The 14,036-nt window shown below is 44.5% G+C and overlaps 1 protein-coding gene and 1 non-coding gene across 2 annotated transcripts; one reads left to right on the top strand and one right to left on the bottom strand.

Annotated features, from left to right (window-relative positions):
- Nucleotides 1-3,158: 3,158 nt before the first annotated feature.
- Nucleotides 3,159-8,805, bottom strand: LOC130924078 (uncharacterized). The gene has a single exon (XM_057850416.1). The coding sequence runs from the start codon at nucleotides 8,040-8,042 to the stop codon at nucleotides 3,966-3,968; it is 4,077 nt and encodes a 1,358-aa protein (XP_057706399.1). The 5' UTR covers nucleotides 8,043-8,805; the 3' UTR covers nucleotides 3,159-3,965.
- A 5,159-nt stretch (nucleotides 8,806-13,964) lies between these two features.
- On the top strand, nucleotides 13,965-14,036 carry trnad-guc (transfer RNA aspartic acid (anticodon GUC)). Its single transcript has one exon. It is a non-coding gene; the product is annotated as a tRNA-Asp (tRNA).

The raw sequence follows: 14,036 nt of genomic DNA, 5'->3' as shown, positions 1-14,036 counted from the left end.
GTAACAATTTCAAAACCGATGTAATCTGGTCCAGTTTCCTTTTATTTGTGAGGAATCTGGCTGCAGCATTCTGTACTAGCTGCAGCTTCCTGACTGATTTTTTATCAAGACCTGTAAATATACCGTTGCATTAGTCCAATCTGCTGAAAATGAATGCATGCACAAGTTTTTCCATGTCTTGTTTAGTCAGAAGCCCCTCAATTCCTGCTATATTTTTTAGGTGGTAATAAGCAGATTTAATGACTGACTTTAGATGGCTATCAAATTTTAGGACTTAAGTCGATAATTATGCCAAGGTTTCTGACGTGATTTGTAGCTGTAAGTGACATTGCGCTAAGGTGCCTGCTTATCTTTGACCTTTCCTTTTTTGGCCCAAAAATGATCACTTATGTCTTCTCCACATTTAACTGGAGCACATTCTAGCACATCCATTCATTGATTTGATGAATGCATTTACACAGGGAGACTGAGGGACTATAATCAAGTGGGGACTGTTAGGTTAAACGAATATACATACCAGTTTTCAGCAATTGTTTTACCTTATCTGACTCCAATTAACATTAATCCAATTAGTTATACTATACCTTTACCTTCTCGCACCTAACAATTTTGCGCATTCGTTCTGTCGCAGAAGAGACCAGGAATCAATCAGACCAGATTAGCAGAGTTAGATTTAATTCTCCCAAGTAAAAGTATTACAGACGTCTGGGTTCTCAGCTTATCAAATACACAGGAACACTGCGGCTAAGAGAGAACAATACCCAAGGACAAGTACATGGTTTATATAGACATAATGATGACGATGCATGGATACATGATCTTTTCTGTCTCTCATTGGTTGGTTCTTGTTCTTCCAGGAATTCTTCTTCTAAGAACATGGTTTCTTATAAGAGGTCTCGCACTTTGTAACCTCGTCTGCATACTTCTTCAAAACACTTCCCTAAATCAAGCAAACATCTGTTTTCACCTAGACACACTGAGTTCTTCCACTAAATTTTTGATAAACATGCCCATATATAGTATTCATATCAGCTTGTACGTGCAAGCAAGCTATTGCCTCATGGCTTCGTATTTGGAACTTAAGCTTATTTACAGATCCCCTTGGTATTTGGCCTATTAATCATTACCAAAATGCCTAATCACCAAGGTCAATTGGTGTTGGCCTTCTATTCAATTCTTTATTTCTTATTCATTTATTAAAATGCCTAATTACCAAGGGTGAGATGCCAGAGGGGGGCGAAAACCTGCACTTCTAATATCATTTTGATTATTATTTGGGAGTATATATTTGCTTGTTCTTGAAGCCAGGACAAAATTCCCCTCTCTTACCTTCCGCTAGGAACGATAGCCTCTTGGCCTGGTCATCTCTAAACAATGTATATACAATAATCAGACACTTACTCATTAATATATGATAATACAGCATAGCACATAGTAAAGCATACACAGCACACAGTAAAATATACACTCTCTTCTTTCTTCTGGATCCTCAGCTTCCGGCCCATTCCCAAACAGGCAGAATTAAGATGTTGTCGGCATTTCTGCCGTGAGTCACCAGTTTTGTCCATTGTCCTTCAATGTCCATAATTCCTTCGTTGGTGCTTAGACATGGGCCTGCCTCGTGGTATTTTCCAGTTAACATGTCCCAAACACAGTGGCGGCCAGGTGATACGAACTAGGGCGCGCCTTAATTATGCATTGGCCTTCATTCCTCTCAGGTGTAATGCCAGTTGACTCAAAAGCAGCAAAGGAGCAATGTCAGTTGATTCAAAAGCAGCAAATAAGCAGCCTTAGCCCTTCATTCCCTCTCTTGACCTCACTTGTGAGGTCACCACCTAAAACACACAACAAAGATTATATAGCGGCGTTAAGCAATTGATCATTTTGGTCCCCATCTCTGTCCTGGAGTGGGACCAAGACGTATTGGCCTCCTGGTGGTACTGGTCCCAAGGTTTTCTCGATCAAACGTGTGGCCAGGGTCCGAAGGCATGGAAGACAACAACATCCACAGAGAACAATAACAGAAGCAATAATAGCAATAGTAAGCAGAGTAGACGTGATCAAACCTCTCCAGTTGCCAAATGCCTTAGTCCAGTCCCAGATGCTTGTGTCCACTCCGGAGTGCTCTTTCATTTTATCATTCAATGTGCTCAATCCCTCTAATGCCTTTGTCAATCTGCCATTCGGGGCAGTATTATTGGGAATAAAGGTGCAACAAGTTTCCCCCACTTTCCCACATACTCCGCCTTCTTTGGCTAAGAGCATATCTAATGCAATTCTGTTTTGGAAGGCCATTAATGAAGTAGCCGCTAATTGTTCATGTACAGCAGATAATGACTCATGCGTGTAATTGCCTAAACGTTGGACATTATAATGTATATAATTTAGAATATCTACATTCTTATTGACAGTTACCCAAGGTAGGATGCTAGCAAAACCTGCAGCAATTGAATTTATTATTTTATATTCGTCTGGTACTCCTCGTGGAATGCCAATGGCATCAATGTAAGTGGAATCTGGTTCCAACATCCACAGTGGAGACTCACTTCTCCGGGATCTGCGTAGAAGGTTCTGCAGCGACTGGCCCCAGTTCTGTGCGGACGACTGGGCATCTATTGGGACAACTGTTACTGGCATAATTAGGGTTACCAATGAACAAACTCCAGTTGCATTATTGGGTAATCGGTCATACAACTGGGTTTGGCCACACCAGATCCAGACATCCGCTCGGGACACCGGGCTGTTTTTAATCATAGGCAAATTATGCTGACACCACTCATGATTTATAAAGCCAATACTTTCACCTACTCCTTTCAATTTAAAGCATGTGAAATTCTGTTTTGCAATTTGACTATCAAATATGGGCTTGTGTTTTTCAGGTCCTACTATAGGAAAAGCTTGGTCATATTGGGCGCAAACACCAGTTAACTTTGTTTGGGTCAACACAGGTATAGTACAATCGACAGATATTGGTGCCACGACTACTTTTAAAAGAGGTCTTGCGCCTAAACATACAATACAATCCGACTGTATACTTTTAGCAGCTTCCTCAACCATGAGGAGCCAATTATTATTAATGCTGGTGACGCCTGTGACTACTCTAAACCAATCATCGATTTCTTTAATGACCTGTGTTATCACACCAGGGTTCGTAAATGGACTAAGCTTTTATGTATTCTTTCTTTTACGTGGGTGTGATATACTACTGGCATAAGTGAATCATTTGTTGCACATTGGCTACCATTACAATACCAAACAGGAAATTTTAGAGGTGGGGGTAAACGCAAACGTCTGTTAACACTATCATTATATTTCTGCTGACTTAGAAGACCAAATTCCGCTTTTGTTAATAATTGTAAGGCGTCTGGTATATTGTAGATGGGGTGGTTACCCAAACATCTGGAATAGAATGTCCACATTTCTCCATATGTTAGCCTATCTGGACCTGAACATGTAGTAACGAGGAATTGACCATCTTCGTGACACAAATACACACATGTTCCTGTTTTACCTTCCGGCATCAATGTTTGGGATGTACAAGAAAACAACATATCCTGGTACATTTGTAATTTTGAATGTAAAGACGCATTTTGCTCATACCATTTAAAAGCTTCAATATATCTTTGCCAATTAGGGTCAACACATTTCAGGTGCAAGATGGAATTTTCTGTCTTAGTCAGGCTATCAGAGGAATTGTGTTCGGCTTCATACCAAACCTTATTGTGGCATTTATAATGAATGATGACTTGTGCATGTCCACTTCCCTGAGCGTCTCCGGTTGGCGTGGACGCAAGCAGTTGGTTCTCCACATTAGACACATACCTTATTAAAAGCCCTGAAACACATAGTAGCAGACATCCTCCCATAAACAACAGACACAAAGAACGCCAAGTGACATCATCCCCATCATTCCCTCTCTTGGGCGGGTGAGACACACGCCCAAAAGACTGACTCGGTCCCATATTTCACGAAGACTGTGGAGCCGGACGGAGTTGTGAGTAATGATACCACTTCTTCTGATGATCGTCCAATTGGACAGCGTGAGAGGTCCGAGCGATGACCTTAAACGGGCCTTTCCACCGAGGCTCAGACCATTTTCTTGACAGGACTTTCACATATACGTAAGGCGAGAGGGAGACTTGAGATGGTAGATCTTCAGGAGCCGCTGATCTGGCTTTCTCAACGACCTGTGCAGAAACACTGGAGACAAGTGCATTCAAATACGACCAATAGGATGCATGCGACAAATCAGGCACAGGTAAGTCTTGTGGCGGTACGAGTGAAGATGCCGGTCCCGGCATCAACCTACCTGTCAGGAGCTCGAAAGGCGCAAATCCAGTTTGTCTACTCACCGTTTGCCGGACCGAAAGTAACGCCAGTGGCAGGGCCTGTAGCCAGTTCATTTTTGTTGTGGCCATGATTTTGGCCAACTTCTCTTTGAGGGTACGATTCATACGTTCTACCTTTCCCTGGCTCTGAGGTCGATATACGCAACCGAAACGATGTTTTAAACCCAAGAGAGACTCAACCTTGGCCAAGGCTTTGTTACTGAAATGAGTCCCATTGTCAGATCTAATTAGAGCGGGGAATCCATGAGTCGGTATGTAATGATTTACCAATGACTTGATTACGGCACCTGAGTCCTCACGTGCACAGGGGTAGGCTTCCGGCCATCCCGAGAAGGCGTCAACAATGACCAAGAGGTAACGTTTGCCATTAATTCTGGTGATCATGTCCGTAAAATCCATAATAATCTCCGCCCCTGGCCATGGAGCAGGTTGGAATAGGCCAGGTTTGGGCTTCAACGTTGGTTTCGCATTGAATGTCTGACACGTTTCGCAATTTGTAACAAAATTCCATACGACATCATAGAATTTGGGATGCCACCACATGATAAGTTTGGCTAGCATGGAGTGCGGGGCAACATGCGACGGTGTGTGGGCCTCGAGCAAGGTGTCCTGTAACAACTTACCATCAGGGAGAACTGGTCGGCCATTAGGGCCGACCCAAAGCTTGTCAGGTAATTTAAACGCACCTGCCGCGAGCCAAACTGATTTCTGCTCAGGAGAGGCTGAATTCTGAAGGTCAATTAATGCTGGCAAATCTACTGGTTCAAGAAGAGCTGCATCCGGGTGGTTGCCATCAACTACAATTGGGCCGCGAGACATCATCATACCCCGTTCAACATGGTATCCAGCAGCTGCCTTAGCAGCTGCGTCTACAGCGTTATTGCCTTGGGCCACAAGTGTATCCGATTTAGAGTGGCCTGGTATCTTTACAATAGCGACTTCTGCTGGGGCCTTAATGGCCTCACCTAGGCGAATCATCAGATCTTTGTGAGCAATGTCAGTTCCTTTAGCAGTAATGAAACCATTTTTCATCCAGCCAAGCAAATCTATGTGAGCGGCAGATGTTGCATACGCTGAGTCAGAGTAGATGGTGGCTGCCTCGCACTGGGCAGATTCCAATGCCAGAATAAGTGCCAATACCTCAGCTGCCTGAGCTGATGGGTGAGTTGACATCTGCTGGGATTTAATAGTGGTGAAGTGGCCGTCTTGCCATTCCACCACTGCAGCTGCAGCGTGTAAGTTGCCCTGCTTGTCTCTCCAACAACACCCGTCTGTGAACAGAATCCGACCATGATCCAAGGGCTCCGCATATAGATCAGGTCTGATCTTGACCAGTGGCTTGATTTTAAGGGCACATTCATGTGGGCCGATCAGAATCTGGTCAGCCATGTTCACTCCCGTGTGGACATAGTTGACATTAGGGGCGGTCAAAATTTTCAAAAGCCTGATCTGTCTTAGTGGTGTTAAAGTGAACGCGGCCGACCCCACAAATGCTGACACTGCATGGTCAGTGAGTACATTCAGTGGGTGGGCCATGACCACATGGGCTGTTTTTTGAAGAATTTTGGCCAATCCGGCTGCGTACCGAGTACAATCAGGCTGTCTTTGTTCAATGTTATCCAGAGGTACACTGCAGTACATCAAGACTGCACGACCATTCTTGACTTTCTGATAGAGAATACCATTCACAATGGTCCCAGAAATTGACACATCTAAATGGAAGGGAACCGAATAGTTAGGGGTAGCCAATGCTGCTGCAGAGGCCAGTTCCTGAACCAAGGAGACAAAAGCATTGTTTGCCTCCGCGGTCCAGACAAGCTGAGATTTCAAGTTTCGATTTCCTTGTTCTTTCACTAGGCCTCGCAAAATTCCCGTTTTGTCAACAAAGTTGGGAATATAGTTGCGGCTATAGCCACACAGTCCTAGGAAAGACAACATTTCCTTGACCGTGTTGGGGCGAGGGTGGCGGAGGATGGAGTTTCTGTGTGCAGGTGACATGGCTAGGCCTGATGGAGAAACTATTCTACCCAAAAAAGTTACCTTCTGCCTACAACACTGCAACTTCTTCTTAGAGACCTTGAAACCAAGCTGACCTAACCAACGCAGAACCGTTCCAGTTGCCGCCAAACAAGCGAGATCAGTCTTAGCTCCAATCAGCAAATCATCCACATATTGCAACAATACAGTGCCTTCCGGCATAGCACATGGTGCCAGTAGTTCCCTCAGCACCTGATTAAAAATACCTGGTGAGTTTTTAAATCCCTGTGGAAGCCGTGTATATTGTAACTTCACTCCTTTATATGAAAATGCAAAGACATGACGGTCTTCAGGCGAGAGTGGAAGACAGAAATATGCGTTGGCTAAATCTATCACTGTGAAAAATTGATATGAGGGGTCCAAACTAGCTAGGATACGATGCGGGTCTGGTACCGGCAATACAGGTGTCACCGTGACATCATTCACTGGCCTAAGATCATGTGCCATTCTCCAAGTCACTTTGTCAGCCTTCCTAACCGGGCGCAAAGGTGTATTCCAAGTGGAGCTAGACAACTCCAAGACACCGGCGTCCCACAAACCCCTCAGTGTGTCTTCCATTCCTTGATCAGCTTCCTGCGGCCACCTGTATTGCGGTCTCCGTATAATCTGAGTCTCATCTATGGACAATTTAATTGGAGTCACAGAGTGGCAAAAACCCACATCAAATGGTCCCTGTGACCAAAGTGTGTCAGGCATTGTGTCGAGCATGGCTGAGGCTTGTTCGTGGTCCAAGAGTTCCCTGCCATGGAGGCGGGATAACAAAACCATTTCCAATCTCCCTTCATCCTTCATCACCTGCTGTATCTTATAAGCTTTTTCCGTTGGGGCCCACCACAAATCTGGAATGTTTGTTTTAACCCATTCTGTTTCTTCCAAAAGGCGCCTAACCATCGGCCCCAATTGTCTGGCTTCGTGCCCGGGGGCCACAGCCAGCGAAATGTGGGGGTAGCCTTCCTGTGCCATCTTGAACCAAGGCAACTGTTCTGGTGTCAAATCTGTGGCTGCTGCAACACCTTCCTTTCCGATCAGTATACATGATGACGACAATTGCCACTCCTTACCATCAATTTCCTCAAATAAATCCCTATACACATCATCACACTCCCTGTCGTAAAACAACGTACAGTGCAAGGGATCGACTGGAGGATGGTAGGGTGCCAATGAGCAAATCCAAGGTTTCCACAGGAGATAGGTCGAGTACACACCTCCCCCAAAGGGAGTTTCTGGATTTAAGAGAGTCCAGTAAATTGTTGCTGTCTCAGGTGTGGCAGGTAATGGAGCCATCAACCATTGTCCATCTTGTCCCAGGGATTGTTGACAATGTAGTATTTTTCCATCTGGGAATCGTATTTGAAGCCCTTGTGGTCCACACAGGATCTGAGCTTGTAAGGTTGCCAGTAAGTCACGTCCCATGAGGTTGATGGGAGTCCCCAATGAGTGTATGTAGGTATGCCAGAACCTTTGTCCAGTATTCTTGATAGTCGTGTCCAGTGGTTTCGTAAAAGGCAGAATCTGGGGTAGTCCCGAGAAGCCGACCAAAGTAGTGGTCTTCTTTGAGAGTGCGGCTGGAGGTAAGTTGATATTAATAGATGAGTAGGTTGCCCCCGTGTCCACCAGCATGTGTATTGTTTGTCCAGCCACTGTTACTTGAAGCATGGGTTCTGCCAGGCCATTGCTTACTGGGCTTCCCAGGCTCCCCTAGTCGTATTGTCCCTGCCAGTCACTATCGTCCAGATAGTACTGGCCTGTTGGCGGGTATGACTTCTGCCATGGATGGCCACCAGATGGTGCTGTTCTTTGAGCTTGCCCTGGATGTCCACCAGATGGTGCTGTTCTTTGAGCTTGCCATGGATGACCACCAGATGGAGCTGTTGCTTGAGCTTGAGGCGGTGACATTGGCCTTTGGGCTCCTCCCATAGGGCGGGCTTGTGGTCTATATTGTGGGCATTCCCTAGCCCAATGATCTAATGATCCGCAAATGAAACATGCACTGGGAGTGTATTGGGGCCTTCCCCCCGGGGGTGGAGTTCCTCTTCCACGCCCCCCGTATCCGCCTCGGAAAGACGCACGGCCCCTCCCCATCACAGCCGGTCCCTGCAACATCTGTGTCTCTCTTTTCTGCTGTGTTTTGTTCTGTTTAGCTTCCCCATGCATTTTAGCCAGTTGCAATTTAAGCAATTGTTTAGATAACGCTTCAGTCTCACTATCCACTTTACTCTGTGTCTCTGCATGTGTGCGGCAATGATGTAACAAGTGACGTTTAAATCTGCCTTCAGCACAAACTAAAATGTCTGGATCACTCTTCAACTGTTTTTTAACTTCCGCGGGTAAGCCATCCACTATTGCAGTTCTAAACAAGACTTCTGACTCAGGGGACGCGGCGGGATGCTTTCCCGTAATCTCAATCCAATTCTCAACACATGTCGCATAATGTTGTGGAGGAGACATTTTAACATCATATGGAAACATAGTTGGAGCCAAATCAGTGGGCTGTGGAAAGTACAACTTAATCTGTTCAAACAACTGACCAGCAACGCGAGGGAGAGGCGTTTCCCTCCCCAAATCAGTAGTTCCCGCTGCTTCCTCAATAGCTTGGAGTTGGACCAATGAACAGCCGCCAGCCAGCATCTGTCTAATATCTCCCAATGTACATGTCTGTCCACTCATCAACGCCAAAAATTTAGACAACCACATTTTTCCTCCTTGATGTAACGGGGGCATTTTATCCATCATTGCAGTCACATCTCTCAAAGCCAATGACTCATAGCGCTGACCCAATGGGGTCGGTACTAATGGTAACATCAAATTTCCTTGCAACTTCTGCGTTTTACCACTCCTCAAGTCATAACCACCATGAGGCTCAGCATTCCGTCTTTCTCTATCTCTCCGAGACTCATTATCGGTAATAATAGCCAGCAATCTTCTATCCTGCCCTCCTTGCTTATCACATTCCTCATCACTTTCATTTTCACTTCCCAAGTCTTTTTGCACACTTCCTTGTTGCTCTCTTCTAACCTTAGTCATTGCTAAATTCAACATATCTTTCTCATCTTCTCTACATTGATTTCCACACATTCCATCTGCCTGCTTTAACGCTTCATCTGTCTTCCCATGCATATGAGTAACTCCTCTCAACACCAGAGGTGACGGACTGGCACCTTCTGCCCCTGGCTTCACATCACCACGCTTCGGCACTTGAGGTAAAGGACTGGTGCCTACCGCTACCTGTTTCAGACTGCCACGATTACGTCTTTCCACATTCACAGCTTGCTCAATCAAATTAACCGCATATTGGGGAACCCTGTCACCTTCACCTTCCACATCCATAACCAGCTGTCCACCCAAAGTGACAATAGGTGCCATGATGCCTGGCGCCGCATATGGTGGAGGTTGGGGAATTGGCACAAACATGTGTGGGGCATTAGGCTGAGTGGTGGTGACAGGCAAGTTAGGATAAATTCCCATCACCGTTCCAAATCCCTCTTTTGCCTCTTCATACTCATCATTATTTACTCTAGGGCGCAATGCACTAAGAGCGGTTGCCACAGTCGCGAAGTTGTGTAGACTTCGCCTCTCTTGTTCTTTTTCTGCAATAAGTTTGTCTAATTTACCACGCTGTCGCCAAGTGGCGGTTTCTCTCTCCTCTTTCAATTGAGTTTTCTCATCTACCAAATTTTTCTCCTTCAGTTGGAGTGACATAGCCAATTTTTCCATTGTCCACGGTTCTGGGGAACCTTTAAACAATTCATCCTGGCGCAATTTAACAAAAGTTGAGCGGTATTTTTCCCGCTCCTTCTTTACTTTCTTTTTGTCAATTCCACTCAAAATTTGAGCTTCCAAGTCATCATACATCCTTTCAATCTCATTCCATTCATTCCTTTCACCATTCACAGCGCTGTCACATTCATCCCCCATTTTTTGGTAAAATGTTTGATGGTCTCGTCCGTTACAGAAAGAAGACGTCTATCAACGCCGATTAATTTTTAGGGAGGCCTCACTTCTCCCCGGGGATCTCAAAAACACCCCAGTTATCTGACTACGATCGTCACCGTAACCTTGTCCACCACGACGAAGCAACTAGGTCCCTGACCTATTTCTGACTATGTGCGCGTTATATTATTATTGGGTCCCGGACCAATATGACGCGTATGAGTCCCAGACTCTATTCTGTAACGACTATTAATACTTTAACACCTTAATCTATCAGCATAACTACTCCACCAAATCTAAAATTTAAAGTAATCAATCACTAGTGCAGAATTTAGAATAGTAACAGGTATTCTGCTTACCTTTAGATGTGCGCCGAGAGAGGTGGAGGAGATGTTGAATAGATCAGTGCCTTTACGTCGCTTTCTTCACTCTGAGTGGTCCCAGACCACGAGACAGTGTCCCGGACACTGATCGACGTCCTGGATAAAACCGAAATTCCTGTCAAATCTCTCCTTTTGACATCACGTAACGGGGTCACCAAGAAATTGTTAGGTTAAACGAATATACATACCAGTTTTCAGCAATTGTTTTACCTTATCTGACTCCAATTAACATTAATCCAATTAGTTATACTATACCTTTACCTTCTCGCACCTAACAATTTTGCGCATTCGTTCTGTCGCAGAAGAGACCAGGAATCAATCAGACCAGATTAGCAGAGTTAGATTTAATTCTCCCAAGTAAAAGTATTACAGACGTCTGGGTTCTCAGCTTATCAAATACACAGGAACACTGCGGCTAAGAGAGAACAATACCCAAGGACAAGTACATGGTTTATATAGACATAATGATGACGATGCATGGATACATGATCTTTTCTGTCTCTCATTGGTTGGTTCTTGTTCTTCCAGGAATTCTTCTTCTAAGAACATGGTTTCTTATAAGAGGTCTCGCACTTTGTAACCTCGTCTGCATACTTCTTCAAAACACTTCCCTAAATCAAGCAAACATCTGTTTTCACCTAGACACACTGAGTTCTTCCACTAAATTTTTGATAAACATGCCCATATATAGTATTCATATCAGCTTGTACGTGCAAGCAAGCTATTGCCTCATGGCTTCGTATTTGGAACTTAAGCTTATTTACAGATCCCCTTGGTATTTGGCCTATTAATCATTACCAAAATGCCTAATCACCAAGGTCAATTGGTGTTGGCCTTCTATTCAATTCTTTATTTCTTATTCATTTATTAAAATGCCTAATTACCAAGGGTGAGATGCCAGAGGGGGGCGAAAACCTGCACTTCTAATATCATTTTGATTATTATTTGGGAGTATATATTTGCTTGTTCTTGAAGCCAGGACAAAATTCCCCTCTCTTACCTTCCGCTAGGAACGATAGCCTCTTGGCCTGGTCATCTCTAAACAATGTATATACAATAATCAGACACTTACTCATTAATATATGATAATACAGCATAGCACATAGTAAAGCATACACAGCACACAGTAAAATATACACTCTCTTCTTTCTTCTGGATCCTCAGCTTCCGGCCCATTCCCAAACAGGCAGAATTAAGATGTTGTCGGCATTTCTGCCGTGAGTCACCAGTTTTGTCCATTGTCCTTCAATGTCCATAATTCCTTCGTTGGTGCTTAGACATGGGCCTGCCTCGTGGTATTTTCCAGTTAACATGTCCCAAACACAGTGGCGGCCAGGTGATACGAACTAGGGCGCGCCTTAATTATGCATTGGCCTTCATTCCTCTCAGGTGTAATGCCAGTTGACTCAAAAGCAGCAAAGGAGCAATGTCAGTTGATTCAAAAGCAGCAAATAAGCAGCCTTAGCCCTTCAGGACACAGAAATGTGGAGTTGTGTGTCATCTGCACAGCTGTGATCGGAGATGTCATACTTTTCCATAATCTGAGCAAGGGGAAGCATATATAGTGGGGCAAATAAGTATTTAGTCAACCACCAATGGTGCAAGTTCTACTTGAAAAGATTAGAGAGGCCTGTAACTGTCAGCATGGGTGTTTGTGAGTCAACACCCACAAACAAGGTCTCTCAACCATGAGAGATGGAATGTGGAAAAAAAAACTCACATTGTTTGATTTTTAAAGAATTTATTTCCAAATTAAAGTGGAAAATATGTATTTGGTCACTTACAAACAAGCAAGATTTCTGCCTGTCAAAGAGTTCTAACTTATTCTAACGAGGTCTAAAGAGGCTCTACTCGTTACCTGTATTATTGGCACCTGTTTTAACTCATGATCGGTATAAAAGACACCTGTCCACAATCTCAGTCAGTCAAACTCAACTATGGCCAAGACCAAAGAGCTATCGAAGGACACCAGAGACAAAATTGTAGACCTGCACCAAGCTGGGAAGACTGAATCTGCAATTTGGTAAAACTCTTGGTGTAAAGAAATCAACTGTGGGAGCAATTATTAGAAAACGGAAGACATACAAGACCACTGATAATCTCCCTCGATCTGGGGCTCCATGCAAGATCTCACCCCGTGGCGTCAAAATGATAAGAAGAACGATGAGCAAAAATCCCAGAACCACACGGGTGGACCTAGTGAATGACCTACAGAGACCAACATGTCCCTCAGAAGACCAAGGTTCGATTCCCCAACAGGGAATGTATCTTTGATAACTGCTCCAGTGTTCAAATGGGCTGTAATGCCAAAAAATGCCCCACCCATGATTTGCTCTGACCACATTTGTCAATTGAGAAGCAGAACGCAATCCATTCATTGTACAACTCTGTAAACCTCATCTTGAAGGCACACAAGGGCCAAAAGGCTATATTCATTCGATACGATAGTGGTCCACCTACTGCAACTGCCTTTTCTGCTGGGACTCGTTTAAAAATCACCTTCTGTTGTGGTGGCCGTGGTAATTAAATCATAATTCCTACCACTGCATACCACAAGTGAATCTATCTCCAAAAATCCATCGACTTCCTCGTTAGTATAGTAGACAGTATCTCGGCCTGTCACGTGGAAGACCAGGGTTTGATTCCCAGACAGGAAGTTTATCTTTGAAAACTTCTCCAGTGTTCATATGGACTGTAATGACAAAAATGGTCCCACTCATAAATCACTACCACCACATTTGTCGACAGAGGAGAACCTAATCCACTCATTTTGGAGCTCTGTGAATGTCCTCTTGACGGCACACAAGGGCCAAAAGGCTGTATTTATTCGATACGATAGTGGTCCACCTACTGCAACTACCGTTTCTGCTGGGACTCGATGAAAGCTCACCTTCTGTCGTGGTGGCCATGATAACTAAATCATAATTCCTACCACTGCATACCACAAGCCGTGAAGCTATCTACAAAAAGCCATCGACTTCCTCGGTATGGACTGTAATGACAAAAATTGTCCCACTCATGAATCACTACCGCCACATTTGTCGACAGAGGAGAACCTAATCCACTCATTGTGGAGCTCTGTGAATGTCCTCTTGAAGGCACACAAGGGCCAAAAGGCTATATTTATTCGATACGATAGTGGTCCACCTACTGCAACTACCTTTTTTGCTGGGACTCGATGAAAGCTCACCTTCTGTCGTGGTGGCCATGATAACTAAATCATCCTTCCGTATGCAGTGGAGTTATCTCAGGAATACCATGGAGTTCCTCGTTAGTATAGTGGACAGTACCTCCGCCTGTCACGCGGAAGACCGGGGTTCGATTCCCCGACGGAGAG

This window comes from Corythoichthys intestinalis, chromosome 11, assembly GCF_030265065.1.
Source record: "Corythoichthys intestinalis isolate RoL2023-P3 chromosome 11, ASM3026506v1, whole genome shotgun sequence".
Lineage (NCBI taxonomy): Eukaryota > Metazoa > Chordata > Actinopteri > Syngnathiformes > Syngnathidae > Corythoichthys > Corythoichthys intestinalis.
The sequence above is the reverse complement of the archived record's forward strand: the minus strand, read 5'-3'. Positions and strand labels throughout refer to the sequence as shown.